The sequence below is a fragment of the Patagioenas fasciata genome, chromosome 11 (genome assembly GCF_037038585.1).
Source record: "Patagioenas fasciata isolate bPatFas1 chromosome 11, bPatFas1.hap1, whole genome shotgun sequence".
Lineage (NCBI taxonomy): Eukaryota > Metazoa > Chordata > Aves > Columbiformes > Columbidae > Patagioenas > Patagioenas fasciata.
In genome coordinates this window covers 17,954,391-17,973,525 of record NC_092530.1, presented here as the reverse complement: position 1 = coordinate 17,973,525, position 19,135 = coordinate 17,954,391, and the positions used below count along the sequence as shown (strand labels likewise).

Genomic DNA, 19,135 nt, shown 5'->3' with positions numbered 1-19,135 from the left:
CACCATATCAAAATGATAATTGCGTTTTTTGAAAGAGTTGTGTTGACCAGGTTGTGGTTTTGTTGATGTGAATTCAGGGTAACTCCACAGAGAGGGCGGTTGGGGTGGAGTTCCCCATCATTTGCCCTCAGTGCTGTGCTGGTCTCAGGAGACGCACTGATGGCAAAACTCAAATAGTCTCACGCAGGTCCAGTGCAAAGGGACACCTCGCAAAGTTAGTGCTTTCCATCGGGCGTGGGGAGTGCTTGGTGCACAAGCTGAAATGGATTATTGTTTTCTTCCACTTTTCTGTCTTATTCAGGTCAAAGAAATTCCTAAACTTTGTTGAAAGCTGCCTTGTAAAAAATTATTTGCATCGTCCATCCACTGAAACCTTGCTGAAGCATTCTTTCATCCGAGACATGCAGAATGAACGGCAAGTGCGCATCATGCTGAAAGACCACCTGGACAGGACCAGGAAGAAAAAAGGAGAAAAGGGTAATGTGGCAAAAACAAAATAAAAGGCACTGCTGAGAGTAGGTCCACTTCCAGTTTTGGCAGCAGAGTACAAGGCAGATGCAACCGAAATACTAGAACCAGGAAAACTGTGAGCAAGTGTTGTCCTTGATAGCAGTGGGGCCGTTTTAAAGGTCTCTTTGCCAAAGCCCAGGTCCGTAATGGTGTTTAAGTGCTAAAGTCTTTGGAGCCTGACTACTTTGATTCACTGAGAGCAACCCTTATGCTAACATGAGCTAAGAGTCCAAGTAAAGCCTAGGCCTTGACTTTCTTGAGTATCTAAGTAGTACTCGGCGAGACTTTCCTAGTCTCTTAGTTTATCTTTCTGTCCCAAATCCATTTAATTTACCTGTTGTATCTCCATATAATTTTAGCTTGTGAGTTCTTTGGGAGAAGAAGAGCTCTTTAAGCGTTTTACAGCAGAGTGCAAAAAAGAGACCTTGAGAAGGCCTCCAAGCTCCAGCAGAACACAAACTGGTATAATGAATCATCTGCTTCACAGGGTGGCTGAAGGAAAAGAGAGAATCTGAGTTTGTTCCAAATGGTAGCTGTACTCTTCAGAGCAAAACCTGGAAGGGGCACTGCTGGAGTGGGGGTGATACTTGTGTAAATGCCTGTGCACAGCAGACTAAGGGCTGTGCAAAGCCGAGAGAGAGCCGCAGCCGGTTGTCTGCTGATTTTCCCTTCCCTCTTTCCCCTCTTCCTTTTCCTTGTATTTTATACTGGCAGGGACACTGTGAAGATCAGACACTGTGAGGGCAAACTCAGAATACACCATACAGTTGGGAAGTAACTTACGAACTCCAAATATTTATTTGACAACAGGAACGTTTGTGCCTAAAATGAAATTGCTGTTGCAGTGTAGATTTACTGACTCCAATAGTAGTTGCAAATGCTGCGACCTCTTTCAGCTATGAATCTCAAAGCACATTCGAATGGAAAGATAGTGAGTTAGACTTTCTCACAAATGCCCTTGAGGGGGAGGGAAAGTGTAGTGATAATAATCACTTCTTGATAGATAGTTATATTTTGACCTGAAATGTGCTATTTTTAACTAAGGCTCCCCTGGAAGGGAGAACAGTGTGAAATTGCCAGACTATACGCTTCAAAATTGTGACTTCCAAAAAAACGAAGTCCCGCTTTAGCGTGCCGTATAGTAACCAATGCAGAGTAAGACCAGTTTGAAAATATCGCTTAAAAGCTGCCTTCATGCTAGTCTTGAAGAGAACTTTAAAAGTGCAGGTCACCTTCTTCTGAACTGTTGTGCTAGAACTAGCATTAACTTATTGTCCCTGTTTCTAGTGATTCAATACAAATGGAAATTATTCCATACAAATGGAAACCTGAATTTACTGAAGGCCTCAGCTTAGCCATACAACAGGCATGAAGTAGCAGAGAAGGGCAGTATAAGTCTTTTATGCCCTATCTCTAAATTTCTTTCTGAAGAACTCTTCTGCTGGTGTTGTTATGGGGTGTGGATTTCTCTGTGGGTTTAGCCTAATTTATTTCAGATTGTGAAAACAGGTTAGTTTTGCAAAACCAATACAGTCAGTCAAAGGGAAAAGGTGGGAGTGTGTAAAGGGGCTGCCCTGAAACGTTATCTGAACTAGGTTTTGAATTATGCACATAGATATCTCACCTCCCCTCAGCCTCCCAGTGCAACCTGTGGCCTTTAAATTCCCTCTGAGCTACATGGAGTTCAGGTTGAGTGCTCAGAAACAGAATTCAAGATCACATCTTAAATAACACCATCCTCCACTGGGATTTTTTGTATTGTTCTCTTTTCTTTTTTTTTTTTTTTTTTTTAGAAGAAACGGACTATGATTACAGTGGAAGTGAGGAGGAAGATGATGAGCTGAATGAAGATGAAGGAGAACCAAGGTATTACTGGAATAGAAACACTGACTGCTCAAGCTGTTCTCATTGAAGGCAGCCCTTCTCAGCCAGAATGGCTTTCTTAACTTGCTCTGAATCCCTTATTTCCTGCATCCCCTCCGGTAGCTTTAACTGTTTCTGGCTATCAAATATAACTGCCGAGTATAAGGCGTCCATAATAAGCTGCTTCTTAGTTTCCTTGCAATAGGGAGGAATCTCTCAAATGAAGGACTCAGTAATCAGCTTCAGGCTGTTTGGTAGCACAGTAAGTGTGGATGCATAGTCAACATGCTGGATATTTATTGGAACATCTTAATTTGCTAATACGGGACAACAAGCAATTCCAAACACACCTTGTATTCTCTCTTTAATGTTACGTTTAGTCATGTAGAAACCTCCCTTCTGTTTCAGCTCCATAGTTAATCTCCCAGGGGAGTCAACTCTCCGTCGTGAATTTCTGAGACTGCAGCAGGAGAACAAAAACCGTTCTGACCCTCAACACCAGCAGCAGCAGCTGAAGGACCAGGAGAAATACAAGAAGCAGCTGCTGACAGAGCGGCAGAAACGGATCGAGCAGCAGAAAGAGCAGAGGAGGAGGCTGGAGGATGTAGGGACTGGCTTGTATTGTTGTTCCATGTCTCATCACAAATAAAAAATGTACCTGTAGAGAGTAGGCTTTGAGAGGCAAGAAGGCTTTGTTAAATTGTCAGCAAAACCTGGATTGTAATATTTAGCCTTGGGAGAACTGTGTCACTTTTGAACACAATGATTTTAAATTATTTTAAATGGGCTGTGTCCTTTTCCTGCTGACAATTTTGCTTGGGTTTGTTCGGCAGCCTAGGCAGGTGGGATGAGAGATCCTGATCTTTCTCATGTGTGTTGCCCAATTCCGAGTCTAATGCAGAGTCCTGGCCCTGCTCCTGTTTAAGATGTTACAGGATAGCTGCTTCCTTTTCAGCTGTCTGACATGCTGTGGTGTTGAATGCATTGTTAAATCACCAATGTGTTTCTTCTCGTGAGTATCTATGTGGTAAAATTCAGGCATTGTGCTGGCTTTTGTGAAGCATAGTGCTACTCCAGCAGAACAGGGGGACTCTGGAAAAACTCTTCCTTCTCAAAATAACGGGAAGACATTTGTCACTCGATTAGCTGCCAGCCATCACAGAGATCTTACGCGCCTGCTTAAATGAATGGCAGATCTGCCCTCGGCTGCCAAAAGGGCAAAGGTTTCACTTCAAGTTTGGCAGTGGTTGCAGTGGCAGCTTGTGGCTGTCTGCTCCCGCTGCGCAGAGCATCGGGTATCCCCGTTAGTGACTGCATGGCAGGAAATGGGCCTTGTGACTAATGAACACTGGCACAAGTAATTGGTGGTTACAAATGTAAAGTAAAATAAGCATCGTTGTTCCCTGGCTGTCTTCCAGCATCAGAGGCGAGAGCAGGAGCTACGAAGGCAGCAGGAGTGTGAGCAGAGGTGGCCAGAGGCTAAGGCTGTTCAGAGGAAGGAGGAGAGGTGTAAAGAAGACAAACGGGCTGTGGAAGATGAACGATTCATAGTGGACGGACAGAGGAAATCCGAAAAGAAGCAGGTATGACAAAAGTGTTTACTGACAGCAATTCACAGCCCCCTGTTCCTGTAGCCAATATCTTTCTCAGTTCCTTGAGGATGTTCCTGTCCTCTGAGTCACAGACCAGAGAGGGACTTTTTTTAATGCATTTACTGCCTCTTATTCTGAGATTCAACTTTCTTTCGAGTCAACTTACGTGTTACTGAGTCATCCTTCTTATCTATAGCAATGACACTGCCTCTCCCACTTTTGTCCCTGCTGTTTCTCAGTACTGAAATGGTCTTCAGTCACTTCAATCTGATTTAAAATATCTTTACCCTGAAAGCCTCCAGCATCAGATCAACCTAAGCTTAAATTCCCAGTCTGCAGCTTCTGTTTGGGTTGTAACCAGGACCATTTATTTTTCATAGATAAAAATGAAGCAGAGGTTAATTTTAATGCTGAAATCTCATTGTCAAGTCTGGCACCTCAGCCACAATGGTTTTCTAATGTTTCAGTGACACAGAAACATGAAGTGTTTGATTAAAGCCCTCTGGTTTAAGGAAAAATAAGAAGAAAAAATATGATTTTCTGACATGCTGACTCAAAAGCCAAACACAGTGTATTTGGGGTCACATTATGCTTCCTGTTGCTCAGGGTGGTAGCTCTCCTGTCAGCCCTGCTGGAATTGTGCTCACTTTTTTCTGTGAAAAGCCAGTATTTCCATCAGACGACTTGGTCGTCCTCCAAGGCATTGCTCTCTCTGAAGTTCATCACTCTTTGCTTTCAGAAAGTGGAAGATGTGCAGCACAACAGGAAGGTGCATCGAACTCTCCCCAAAGATCAGACGCAGCTGCTGTCTCTCCAGCATGACCACAAGCAGAAGAAGAAGGAGCCCTCCAAGAGTTCAAATTCATCAGTGCATCCTCCGTCAAGCAGCACAAGCAAAGAGGTACCGTCTCAGACAGTGTCACGTTTGGGTGCTTTGTAGTTTATGATGTTGTGGTAATGCTGAAGCAGAGAAAACCCTGATCTTTAAACCTAAATCTGGAGCTTGACCTGTGTCTTACTACACACTTATGCTACAATAAAACCTTTGGTTTCCATCAATATAGAGGGTGAGGGTAAGGAAATGTTGCTCTGTTGCTTCTCCTCAAGTTCAGAGAAGGGTGTGACTGGTGAATGGGGAAACAAGGTCCTTCTGGTCAACCGGGTGCCATTCCATTGTCTTCCAAAGAGGAATGAATTAAGGTAGTATCATCTGAGGTTTAACAGATGTCTCTGCCTGATTTTAGGGGTCACAAAGTTGACCCAGATGCAGAATAGCATTACACTCTCAAGCACCGATCTCTGTGCCACAATGTCAGGCTGTGATGCCTTTTCTTGTTCTTTGTCCCCCAGGATTTCAGGTAGATAAGATTTGATGGGTCAGGGGTAGCCATACGTAGTCCTTGATTAAGAATTGTAATCCATTACACTCTAATGCCAACTCAAAGTATTGCTATGCACCAACTTGTTCTGCTTCCTGTTAGCATGTTGTAAAAGCTATGAGTCCATTTCACATGTTATCTCATAATTCCTAGCACGCTTATTTTTCTTTTTGATACAATCCCAACTTGTGAGCCCGGTTCTACAGCTGATGCAATTTGTGGTGTTTCTAGAATCTGGATCAGTTTCAAAAATCTCAGCAGCTCTCAGGCTCTTCCTTATGTGGCTGTGTCTAAATAGAACAGTTGATGTGATGGTCCCTGGATTCATGGCAAAACATCTTCCCAAAATACCTAAGCAAAGGCATGAGGAGAGCTTATGCACATCTATGCAGGAAGACTGCAGAGTTCTGCTTCTTAACATCTTGCTGCAGCCTTTTAGCAAGTGCCTGCTTTGTCACCCCTTGGTGTGTGTGTGCGTGCTGCAACTGGTTCCCTTAGCTGGAGTTTTCCATATTCATAAACAGTTAAATGAAATTGCTAGGATTGTTGAAATGATGAATTTTAATAACAGAATAGAGTCTGTGAACAGCTAAGCAGCAATATGAAATCAGGACAACAAAAGATCTTGAGTTAGATTAGCAATTTGTTAAAACAAAATAATAATTCTGTTTGAAGTACAACTTAACCGTCAAAAAAAAGGAGTGCCCTAGCTCTAAAAACTTTATTGCATTGACCGATTAAACACATCATTACTGAAATTTGAACGAACTCCTCTTGAAATCAGTATTTGTTTGATGGTAGAGGGCTGGGTCTTATTCCAGCTGGACAGCAAATTGGGTGTGGACAGAGGACTAAGCTGCTTTTGCTAAATACACAGTATCTCAGAAATGCTTTGCCTTTACTAGGCTTTCAGTGGGTGGCAAGAAAATGCAACTCAGTTGAGTTAGCTTAACTTTATTTCATCGTAGTTAGATGTCAAAAGAACTACAAAATGTCAGCTTAAATACTCATCTCTGGTTTTGACATGTGTTTTGTAAGTGACCCCTTTGTAGCAGAATGAAATGTATTATGGAATTTAGTGCGCAGTCACTGTTAACTTTTAATTTAGTGGTGAAATAAAATATCACCAGTTGCAGATAAAGTGCTGCTTGCGGTTTAAGTTCAATGCATGAGGCTCTTGTTGTTATGGCTACCACAATATGCTCCAGTTTTAAGAACAAATTATTTTACAGTATCACTTACCTAATCTCAGAACTCATTGGAAGTCACAGATCCTTCGGCTAAAATGGCAGTGGCACAGGGTTGCATTTTTTGGTGGAGGTTTGAGACTTTGTAATTATGTCAGCAGTCATAATTGTTCACAACAATTTAAAAATGCTTTAAAGTTGAGACTGTTTTCAACAGTGACAACTCAGTGAATCATGTTGATATTGATCTTACCTGGTTTATTAGCCAAAGAGATGCTTGTTTTTCTGTTGGGAGAGATCTATATGGGAATAAGGATAGCCTACTCAAGAGCAAGTTTGTTTGCCTACTTTTTAGGGCTCAGTGGGATTTGCAGGACCAGTTATTGATATAGAAAACTCTCCAGAATTATTGTTGCATTCAGGCATTAAAAACAAACAAATAAAAAAGCCTAAAGCCCTCCAAAGCCTCAGTTTAATGTTTGGGGCCACAGAACCCTTTATTGGGAGTTTCTCATCTTTGCCCTCGCACTCATCCTGTCACAGGCAGGTCGGGAGTTTGCCCCGGTGTGTGCAGACGGGAGATTGCTGTCTGCTGGCTCTGGTCCTGCCGGCACTGGGGCTAAATGTGCCGAGAGACAGGGACTCTGAGCTCGGGCTTGGGGCTGCACCGGTTCAGTGCCTGGCTGGGGCTGGCATCAGTTCTGGGAGCCTGAAGTGTTGGCTGCATGAGTTTGCATCTGGATCCTAATATATACAAGCACCCTTTGGGCAGAGACATGGTAGGTAAATTATCATATCTAGCTTAGTGAAACTACTCTAGTTTTTACACTTTCTTGCTTGCTTATGATGAAATCTGCCTTTTGTTATTAGGAGTCACAAGGAATGAAAATCTGGCCTCAAGAGCAGTGTAATGGTTGAGTTCAGTGGGGCTAGAATTTCATGGTATTTGGCTGTGGTTGCTTGTTTTCACAAGTTTTTTTGTGTATGGTTTCTTCTTTTTTTTTCTCAATCAAGATCTGTGAGACTAAGTGGAATTATTTTCCATCTCCTCAGCAGTTTCCTATGTTGTGTTAAAAATTTGCTTACCTTCCTGACTTAGGCAGAACCATCCAGATATAGTGAGAGATACCAGTAAGAATGCCCACCCAGACACAGATAACTGCGTATTTTTATGGTGTTAATCTCTAGTTTACTGTGTAGAGCTGTTTCTAGGGTGCTGAATCGGAGGATATGCTGGATTTGCAGTAGAGAATGGGAATTATTCATGTCAAATGAAACTGGAAAGAACAGTGGTATCAGAACCATAGGATTAAGATTTTTGTAATGACCAGTGTCCGTAGGAAATAAAAGGACCTTTATTCCTTCTAGATCATGTTCCTCGGTCTTTTCCATAGTGCAAGTAACCTACCAAAAGATAGAGAGTTAAAAGTGTTTTAAAATAGAAGGCAACATGACGAAATGTCAGCATTGTGGTAGAGGGTAATAAATGCACAGCAAAACAGTCTGCATATTGTCAAAGGTAAGTAAATACAGACAGAGGATTCCTCCCATCTAAAATCCCAGCCTGTGGCAAATGGGATGGCCTAGAACACAGCAGATGGGAACTCAGACCCTTTTGCTTGTTGCAGTTTGGAAACCCGATAGAAAAGGAAGGGTTGCAGATGGAGAGGCAGTAATGGTTCATATTGTATCAGGGCTGACCTCTCGCCATGGGGAGGTCTGTCAAGAGTCGACACGCAGGGTGCTGCTGTTGGAGAACATCCAGGCTGCAAAGCCTGAGGCTTTGTGTGCAACATGCTGCTGATTTTTCTCCTTCTCAGGGCGAGGACCGAAAAAAGGAAAGTGACGGCATCCAGGCAGCCCTGCAGTGGCCAGCGGTGCTGGGGCACGAAGCGGCACCACACACCAGGATGGGATCAGGCAGCAGCTCCAGCCCGTGCACCCCTGCGCCACAGAGAGCCGTGTTAGTGCAGGTACGGTGCTGCTGTCCCGGGTAGGGAGGAGAAAACAAGGGTGGTTCCTAAGCAGAACAGCACATCAGAAACATGGTTCTCTTTGCTCCGGACACAAGTGACTGAGGCCTGTGCAAACCAGCTCAGAGGTTTTCAGTGCCACCCTTTGCTGCTGAGTTCTACATGGAATTATCTAACCCTGATCTGTGGTGCGTAAATATAACAGTTATTTTTATATACTTGATGCCTGATTGCTGATTCCATGATATTACTCATAGATGTATCATAGAAAGCCTGAATGGCCGCACTGTTGCACCCTCCACTGTGGTCTGATAACAGCAGGTTATTACTGTGAGGTTAGGTTGTATTATTCCAAGCTTTCCATCCTGCATGGAAGCTCATAGAATAGTTTGGATTGGAAGGGATCTTTAAAGGTCCTCTGGTTCAACTCTCCTGCACTGAGCAGGGGCATCTCCAATGAGATCAGGTTGCTCAGAGTGCTCTGCTCGAGCCATGAGTTTTGTAACTGGGCTGAGTTGATGGCCTGGCTTGTAGCATCAACTCACTGGAGAGCTGGTGCAAGGTCTACAAGAAGGACATTTGTATCTTGGCCTTGGGTGGAGGCTGTCAGCTTCCTGGAGGTCTTTCAACCCTACAGTAGAAGTGGGATAGTCCGTAGTTTATTGCAGGGCATTTGGGATTCTGCAGGAGCACAGTGGCTGTACAGAGGACAGTCCTGCCCTGTTAAAATGTCACTCCCGGGATGAAAGGAGCTGCATTCTGGGCTGGCTGTGTCACCTAGGACAAATCACTTCATTCCTTTACACCCTGTCAGTGCTTCTCTGTTTGGTAGTACCTCTCCTAGCTGCCAAGGGGAGTGGTGAGGAATGAAGCACCATTTACCAACCTCTTCCACATTCCTTGATGGAAACTACGCTATAAAAAATTAATGCTGTTTAATGTGCTGGTGCTACTGAAGGATAATAGCAGAAAGTGATACACAGGAGTTACCATGTGATTTGAGACCCTGCTGGCAGCTGCCCTGTCACCCACACACCAGTCAGTGCTCCAGCTGATAGAGACGATGTGGACAGGGAGAAGCCAATCTGTACTTTACCTGCAGTGTTAGCATGGGGACCAGATGAACTTCAATGGGTAATTTATAAATCCTCTGAAGGACCGTGTTTCCTTTGGCTGGTTGGCAGCAGCTGTTGATGCTAATAGCAGCATGTTTGGATACAGTGCCTGTATTAACTATACAATGTGTTAAGGCAATAGGACTGATGGGCCATTTAGTCACCTGGAGATTAAAAGACTCACAGCAAGGTACTTGTGACGCTTGATATGTGGGTGCCTTGTTGTTTTAAAATGAAAGTGAGCTGCAGAGTTAAAATGCAAGCTGAATTCATCACAGATGTCTGTGCTGAAGAACTTCCAGCCAGGTTTGTCAGAGAGGGATCATCTGTCATCACAGCTCTGCTCAGACAAAAATGACTTCTTATTTTAAATGATCGTATTCTGTGAGATTTTTGTGGCACATCCTGGTTGCCCAAATCTCTCAAAATTATTTTGCTGGAAATGTTAACACAGCCCCTGAGGTGCAGGGAGCATGATTTCTCAGTGTCTTGTATCCCATCTGTCTGGTAAGGGATACATGAGATATTACCAGATTAGAGTGTCCCATCTCCACCAGTTTCATACCTGTTTTGCGTTTGCTGCAGTGCAGTAGCACATTGGGGTCTGTGGGATGAGCCGTTCTGGGTTACTTGCAGAATTTCACAGAGACTTCTTGAACAAAGCCAGAGTCTGTTTCCTTGTCCAGGGTCTCCTGCTGCCTGACTAGTGGAGGAATTTAGCTCTCATCTGAAATGAACTCACATTTTTTAATTGACTCTGTGGTTTTCCTGTAGGATTTGCTAGTTAGAGCTCCTCCACTGGATTGAGTAATGTGGCTGAAAAGAAACAAGAACGCTTACAATATTAGAATTAGCTGTGCATTAGGTCGTGGATTCACCCAGTATCCCAGAGCAGACCTGCTCAGAAGTTTAAGAAAATCCTTTTCCTTATGCTCTTTTGTAACATCAGTTGTGCTTATCTACCCCATATGTAGATTCACTTGAAATCAGTAACTTAGGCATTCTCCAAAAAGCAGTGCAGCCTGCCTTTTTAAAACTTCTTGCTCCTAAATCCCTTTAAACTAACTCTAATAATCAGTCTTTTGTAGTGTATCACCTTATGTTATAATTTCAGGGAGCCAAGGGTACTTTTCCTTAGCTCTGTTAGGTGTGTCTTTATGGTTTGAAGACACATAACAGGTAACACTTTATCTGCCTGTGCTTTCTGTGCATGAGAGGAGCTGCTGTTCTCTCAGTATTACTTAAAATAAGAATGATTTAAGGCTTAAGTCTGAGTAGTTTAGAATCGTTATTAGGTGTTTTTTGAATTTTTTTCACCCCATACAAATTATTTTAGCTGTAAAACTTAAATGGAATATCAAACACTATGATTTTAGGGGTTACCTGAGACATTTTTGGCTTGCTGTGGAATTGCAAGTTCTTGCAGGTCCTACAGAAAATGTGCCCGAAAGAGGTGTCGCTTCTTGGCTTCACAGGGAACTGATGTGCTGGTCTCTCTGCCCAGAGAAGGTATGTGGGTACCATCTGCAGAGTTTGGATCCACCCAGTCATTTATATCATGATTCAGCAAAGCTCATCCCTGCTTTTAAGCACAAATAGTTCTCTGGTAGTCTTCAGGACTCAAAACCTGGAATTTAGGAAGAAATGTAAGTATCTTATTGTAGAAGTGGCAAGGGAAAAATAATCTTCCTATATTCTGATAATAATACGCTTGCTATAAAACCTGTTGCTATAGCCACAATGCATCATTTCAGGGGAACATTTTGCTGTTGAAATAATTCTGGTTAACTGGAAGCTATTATTAGTGACAATCATGTTGGACAAAAACGTAATTTTGACAAAATGAAAGGACACAGATTATGAGATGTTATAACTGCTGAAAAAGCGATTTTCTGTAAAGTAAGTCAATAGAACATAGTGTCCCAGAAAGGCAGAAAAAGCACCTGAATCTTACTCTAGCTGAACTTCTCAGGACTGTTTTCCAGCAGTTGACTTTTCCTTGCTGGTCTGGGAGGTTGTGATGGGATGTTCAAATGGATGTTTGATATCTTTAACTAATTTTATAATTACTGCCTGTCAGTATTTAAGTGATTTTGAACATTGTTCCCATAAAATAATTACTCTTGTGTGTGGAATTATAGGGAGTTAATAATCATATTATATTATTGAAAAGCTGTGCACAGTTCTCAGTTACTGTGTTTTATTTTTAAGACTAGGGAAGAGGAGAATTTCAGTCTTTGACTGATAATATTTGTCCGAATCATTCTTTGGGGAAACTGAACTGCAGCTCTCTCTGATCTGAGTTGCAGCAACTCAATTGGAACACAAGAGTTTGAACTTTGACTCAGACAAATCTTGCCAGCCTCTTTGTTAGGCCTGCAAGCGGCGGGGATGCTGGTGCAGCGGCGTGTTTGGGCAGGGGGTGCCCCAGCAGAGGTGTGTTATCGTGCCGGGACATGGGAAGGACGTCAGCCCGCGGCGTTCCTGCCGGCTGCGGGTGTCTCCAGACAGCCCCAGTCCTGCTTTGCATGGGAACTCTGACAAGATAAAGCACAAAGTGGTTATAGCTGCAGGCATTTCTCTCATTTTCTTCTATTTCTGTAACATCAAATTAGTTCTTGCATAGCAATCCCTCAAAATGGGCCCAGCTCACACAGCGTTTCCGTGTGTTCTGTCTCAGTTTTGTGTCTAAGAGGATTTCTCATTTCAGGGAGGTTCAGTACATTCAGTTGACATTTTTAGCTCTCTGCCTTTCTCCCCCATTGGAAGATGCTGGTGTAATAGATCATTAGTGTGTAGAATTGAAAGGACCTTTCCTTTTTTTTAACACAGAAAGAACTGGATGACCAAATTTTGAGTATCTTAGCCTGAGTTTTACATCGTTTACTTACTGTTCCCTTGGAATTAAGACTTCGTAAAGAAGTGATTCGATTGCTTCCCTCCCCCTCGCTGATTAGAGCATTTGTGATCCTAATGCTCTAATTTGAAATCTTTGATGATACCTTTTGAACACCCGCAGTCACAATGGGAGCACCTGGACATGACTACCCATGAGGCATAGTGTGAGCATAGTTTCTTATTTCTTTCTTACTGGATTCTCAAGTTTAATTTTTTTCAAGTAATAGAAAAAACAGTTACAGAGAAGAGCCAGGACACCCTCATAACCATTGGAGAAATGAAAACACTTCCAGCTGGCAGTTTGTCCCCATTGACACTAGGCTGATGATAGGCTTGCAAAGACTCACTCGGAAGTCAACATCTGATTTAGGGGGAGGTGGGTTCCCCCAGGGATTTTGCCATCTAAATTCTGAAATGGAAACATTGGTCAGGTTTCAATGAACTGTACTTATTCAACAGTATTTTTTACATCAACCAGTTAAGTAGTTCACTGTGCATTGCCAGTGACTGTTAGCTTTTCCATAGATGTAAGAAGGGGGAGATAAATGGACAACATAGATGTTTTTACAATTTCTCTTTATTGTACCCTTCACCTTGAAATATTTGTGCCTAACATACCAATATGCTGGAAATGAATAACTTAGTTCACAGCAAACAAAGTGAGCAGAGCTGTATCCAAACACAATACTCCTTGTGCATTTACTAGAAGTTTGATCTCACAGACAGAAGTGTTGATATCTGTTGAGGCTGGGACCTGTTACATAGGCAGGGAAGTACACTTCAACATGTATTTAATTTCTTTCAAGTGTGAAAATTTCCGGGCTAGTAAGGATGTGTACCACAGCAGTTCGCTGTCGGATATGGTGACGACACCCCTCAGCCCTGTGCAGGATGATGTATTCTGGAGCGCGAGTCAAAATGAAGAACAGCCCCCAAAGGTATGTGAACCTCAGAGTGTTTGGCACTGTCAGTGGTTAATAGAGTTCCGCTATGCTGTGTAGTATCCATCCTCTGGACTTCATGGAGTTGTGTGGATGTCTCATTGCTTGTGCATTAACTGGGTCTCAGTGATCTAGAAAGAAGATCAAAATGTATGAGCAGGTGACTCTTCTGAGTTTATGCATATGTATATAACATCTGCAGGATCTGCAAGTGCAGATACGCTGCTTTTGTTAGACAAGTATTTGTAGCTGCCCTTTTGGTGAAATCTCTGGCTTATTGCAGCAAATCTCGTTATTTTGTGTGATTCAGGCGATAGTATGTTTCTCTTTTCAACAGGATTTCTAAGAACAAGAATATTTGTGCAGGGATGTGTATGTGCATGCATGGGTGTTTTCGTTCTATTGCTTTGCGGTTGGGTTGTGTGTGTCTGTGTCTCTTCCCCAGCCGTTCGGTAGCAACATCAGGTAATCCACCACGCAGGGACAGCTGCATTCAGTGATTGCAGATGCATTTCCCTGTCTCCTTTAAATATGGGCCAAGAATAATGCTGACTCTAGGGAGAGGTGCAAACCAGTTGCGATCTGCACCCTGACAGACTGCACAGGCTTGCAGCAAATTGGAAGCACCTGCTGCTGACTTGCAGCTTCCAGTGCTGATACCATGGAAGACCTCTCCACAGGTCCCACTGAAGCATTTTTCATTTATGTTGGTTAGTCTTATTTTTGTATTGATACAGGATAAGCATTACATTTATTAACTGAGTCTAAAATATCAGTAGCAAACTTAAAACATTTGATCCTTAAGGTTCCAGAAAGGACAACCTCTAAATTTTACAGCAGGGATCAGCCTGGCCATCAGAGATGCCTTTCAAGGTAAGCTCTTAAGTGTTTTATGTTTATACTAATGTTGATTTAGTATCAAAAGGGAAACTAAAGTTATTAAAAACAAAACCATAACTTCAGTAACACCAAAACTTGCGTGGGTTCGTACCCATAATAGCAGATACAATTATTTTGGTTTTTGAGACAGTTTGTCCACAGAAATAACTAACCAAACTTCCTGATCTTAAACCTGAAAGAAATGTCTAGGCCAACTTCCTTTTCATGATTGACAAAACTGATTTAAAGAAAAACATGCCTCTTGTAGATCTTGTCCTCCTTTTCACGCAAGGTAGTTCTGTCTTCTGATGGAACACAATATTTTTAATACAAAAGGGCTGTTCCATCTGTAATAATTCCTGCAGTGAGGTGTTCCATTTGTTTTTCCCTGTTGAACATGCCAAAGTGGGTTGCATGCAAGTCGTGCATCCATTTCCCAGTTAATGGGCAGCGTGTTGTGCAGCTGTTTAACTTACTGTGATTTGGTGATGCTTTACTTTCCCTCGGCAGTAGAGTAACTATCTGCTGAAGGTTACTTGAGGTACAAACCTGTTGGCGCTGAGGAAGGCAGGTGGGAGTTCTGCTGGTCAGAGTGCCTGGATGCTCTGGCAGATGATGAACATCACTGCCGCTGTCATTGGTTTCACAGGCGCGTTAGTAGGTGCCTGAATACTTTGGCGAGTGGGGATCTGGCCCCAGCTGCCTCTCTAGGCACTAATAATTATAGCTTGTGAAGCTTGTGCCTGTAGCTTTGTTTTGCCTGCTAGTATCTTGAACAGGCAAATATGCTGTCTGTAGATGTATCTTGACTGTTTTGGCAGTCTGCCCTTAAGGCAAGTGTACTTTTTTCATATCCCAGAAGAAAAGACCAAGAGCTCAGTGGTAAAGGGGAGCCCCCACAGGATGTCTAAGCAGGGAACATAGTGCTGTGAGAAACTAGGGCTGGAGAGATAGGAAAAGGAAGTAGATTTAGCTGACATGACAAAATAATGTGCAGCACTTCTCTTGAGCCAGAGTCAGAAACATCATCTCAAATAATTTTCAAGTCAATCCCTAAATGCCCTATACTTAGGAATTTTAGGAGGCAAAACAGAAAATGTAAGTAATGTAATGTAAGCATGTAAGTAAATCCCAGTGTTTTGAGTGAGTGGCTTCTGAGCCTGGTTTTCTGGGTGAGCCACTGCTTTACATTACAGGCTTGACAGGTTGTTTTACTGCCCCATGGGTTTCATCCTGCATTGATAAGTGAGTGATGATGTATCTTCTAGAAGGGTACTGGAGCAGGCTTCAGTATTTGTAAAAGCCATGAGATTTTTGGAATCAGAAGTGACCCAGATCTGAAGAGGCCAATGGAGAAGTACATATAGCAGGATATTTTGCAGTGATTTGGGAATCTCTGTGATCTCCCAGAATGACTGCTGGAGGAAACTGTTCTCTCTCTCACTACTGGGTGGCCATGCTTGGAGCAGCAATAAATATAAAATCTTTGTTTATCACGAGTATTATATCATACAGTAACAGCAGGGAACTTGATTCAGTGGCCTAGGAAGTCTGTTCCAGTCTGTGTCCCTGCATGAAAGATAGTCTGATCTGCTTTTTGTCTCCCTGTTTAGTAACACTCATCAGTCGTCCCCTGGGGAACATGCTCTGAAGCTGAATAGCAGCAGCATTCCTGGCAACAAGCAATGGGAGATGGGATCACATCAGAGCAGCCGATCAACCTCAGGTGATTCCTAAGTCAAAGATCCATCAGTCAAATTGTCCAAAATTCCTATCACGTGAAATGGGCTTCTGCAGGGTGTTAAGTGCTGCATTGCAAATAGTGTATTTTTTAAAATGATATCTTCTGGTGATAGGCTTTTGAAAGCCCTCTGGCTTTTATGGTTCCATGTTCCTAAAATATAAACACTTCCTGAGCCAAAAAGTGACTGTGAACGTATTTCTGTATAGAAAATCTGAATTTCTTCAATTAAGAACTTAAAAGAATCAGTTCTGTAGCACTTACTGACACCATTGAAACTCAGCAGAGCCAACATTACAGACACACAGATATAATTCAATACCAGTGTTCACCCGTTGGCATTTTCTGCATAACCTTATGCTGCTTTTTTGCATTGCCCACTGATAAGATGATACAGATGAGCAGTTGCTATACACTAATATTTCTACACTCTAATAACATGCTGAAGGAAGCGTAAGACCGTCCATACAGCACCTATGAGACATTTCTCCTTTATTCTTTCACGTGCACTGAGATAGTGCAAAAAAGGCAGAGGAAGTTAAAAACTCATGCAGTTTAAGCAAAGTGCAACTTTGTAAGCTATCTTGGTATCACTGATGGGGATGTAGGAACACATTGGGCTTGCTCGTGGTTGTGCAGACTTTTTACAGTACAGGCTCTGATTCCTGAGACATGACCCGAGACTCTGGCAGGTGGGGACACGGAGCAGAAGTGGACAGCTGTGTTCCTCTCCCCTCATTCCTAAGGGTGTTTCCTGTGGGTCATTGTTAGGGCAGTTGCTGTGTAGCTCCTTGCAAAGCACTGGTGTGGTTACACTACTTTACATCCAGGTTGACTACTAGAGATAGGGAACATGGTGAATCATGCCCAATTCGAAGCAGAGTGGTTGCTAAAAATGTTGTGAAACCACACCAGTGAGCTGCTGAGGTCTTTTGTTTTTAAACGGAGGCTCACATCGTTCATTTGCAAGCCCTTGATAAGTGAAGAACAAATTGCTTATTTATGACACTTACACAATCAAGCCAGTTTTGCTTTCACTAACTGCACAGAATAGGAAGCTTTGCTTCGAGAGAAATCCAAAGCACACTTTAAACTGCTTGGGTTTTGTTTCATTTTGCTCTTATGTCATTTTATGTTTGAATAGCAGCATAGAGATGAACAACGTGCAACAGCCCAGCTCAACTTTGCAGTGTCTGCATGATGTATAACTCCTGTGCAATTTTGGCATGGAGAAATGAAAACCTTGCCAGCAATGGAAAGAATAGAAAACCTCCCTTGTGGTTTAAACTGTCTCCTTGGGTTCTTAAGTGTCATTAAATTACAGCTAGTTCTGGCATATGGTGTTTCAGAAAGAGTTTGTTGCTTTCTCAGGACCCACAGGGATACTGAATTGGAGGAGAAAGGGTTATAAATATTTTAAAGCCAATACTTCTGCTGAGTTGCTTAGGGTACTCATTGACCAATAAGGAATTCTGAATTTTAAAAGCTTTGAGAAATGCATGAGTGCATGAAGCCATTGTGATAAAACTATCTAAATTACCAAATACAAATCCTAATTTGTGTGAGCTTGAATTCTCTCCCCTTAACTTGCAGGGAGCCCTGTTGGTAGCAGTGGGATAGTCATGGGACAAATTGCTGAATGATGTGTAGGCGTTGAGCTGGCTGGTGTGTCCCAGTGGCAGGGCACATCTGCTTTCCCTCCCTTTGGTTGTATCAGGAATTGTGTGCAGAAGACAACACCTCTCCAAGGCTGCTCTTGCTCTTCCCAAGTAGCTTAGAGGGGAGTGGGGGTATTGAAATGGAAGATTTGCTTAAATATCTGCAGGTATCCCTCCTAACACAGCATCAGCCCCTACAGATGGACTCCAGCTCCTCCAGTTTTGTTTGCTTGGGTATTCAACACTGCAAGCATGGTGGCAAATGGAGGTCCCCGTGCCTCCTGTTGGGGAGGCAGAGTGCCGCAGCTTCCTTGCTACCCCTACCTGACCTCGGGCAGCGTCACGAGGTGCCACCTGTTGCTGGGCAGGGTCCAGCGCTCTCTGCAAGAATGAGGGCTGCTTGTTACCTACTCCCTCGTGGTGCCAAGTGGAAGTGGGAGCTGAGAAGTGACACTCGTGTGCCCCAAGGGAAGCAGGGATTGGAAAAATGGTTCTCCTGGTGCTGCCAAGGGAAGCATTGAATCCTCTTCTGCTTTCAGCTTGACCCCATGCTCGTGAGTGGAATTTGGTGCAGCTGTTTGCTCTCAGCCCAGTTGGGTTTAGAGAATCAGACCCTTTAGACTGGTTTTATGCACCAGTTGTATGAAGGCACCACATCTGTTTGCTCCTGAAAATGTTCATCAGGTGCCCAGGCTTCTGTACATCCTCCAGCCCCCTGTCTGCAGACACAGGAATATAGCTGGGTGGCACCTTTAGTGCTGGAATATGACCAGCAGCTGCTGATGTGATGAGGTGTCTCCCCTCAAGAAGAGGATCGGAGAAAGGGATTAGCATGCGCTCAACCCTTTTCCCTTGCAAGCTACCTTCCAGTCCATGGAACTGTTGCTGGTATGCAGTGGGAGTGTGTTGCCAAGGTTTTGGTCTGCTGGTTTTACACCTGCAGCATTAAACTGCACCAATATCAATTTATATACTTAATATTGTGGCATTCAGAACCACTGGAAAACAAGCAAAAATATTTCCCTTTGCAACAAAGGCAAAAAAGAAGATTGTCAGCTGAGGCTGGGTTCTGCTTTGGGTGGTAACTGTATGTGCTTTTCTTACTGGTCTCCTCTCTCTGCTGCACATGCATTTAAAAAATAAACTTTTATTTATTCCCAGGGACTCCAGGACCAGCCAAGGCAGAGAATGTTTTGCCCCAAAACCAATTGCAGCTGCTTAAGATGTCTGAAAAAGCTTCTCATCAGGGCCAGATTGCAGTAGGTTCTTTTAAATTCACTGACATTTTTTGTTTGTTCATGGTTTTCACTGAGGGCATGTCTATGCAGACAGCTCCTCAGCTGGAGCTGATGAGTCCGCCTGAGAGGCAGTGTGGGGCTGGCTTGAGTTTGTTGCTATG

General features: G+C 43.1%; 1 protein-coding gene across 1 annotated transcript in view; it reads left to right on the top strand.

Moving 5' to 3' along the window:
• The window catches only part of NRK (Nik related kinase), a 100,686-nt gene that overhangs the window by 50,430 nt on the left and 31,121 nt on the right, over positions 1 to 19,135 (top strand). The window contains exons 10-19 of the mRNA XM_065846354.2: positions 302 to 477; positions 2,304 to 2,376; positions 2,782 to 2,977; positions 3,792 to 3,956; positions 4,705 to 4,866; positions 8,352 to 8,504; positions 13,324 to 13,455; positions 14,264 to 14,331; positions 15,951 to 16,063; positions 18,898 to 18,995. Coding sequence (XP_065702426.1) covers positions 302 to 477; positions 2,304 to 2,376; positions 2,782 to 2,977; positions 3,792 to 3,956; positions 4,705 to 4,866; positions 8,352 to 8,504; positions 13,324 to 13,455; positions 14,264 to 14,331; positions 15,951 to 16,063; positions 18,898 to 18,995 — 1,336 coding nt within the window. The remainder of the gene's footprint in view (positions 1 to 301; positions 478 to 2,303; positions 2,377 to 2,781; positions 2,978 to 3,791; positions 3,957 to 4,704; positions 4,867 to 8,351; positions 8,505 to 13,323; positions 13,456 to 14,263; positions 14,332 to 15,950; positions 16,064 to 18,897; positions 18,996 to 19,135) is intronic.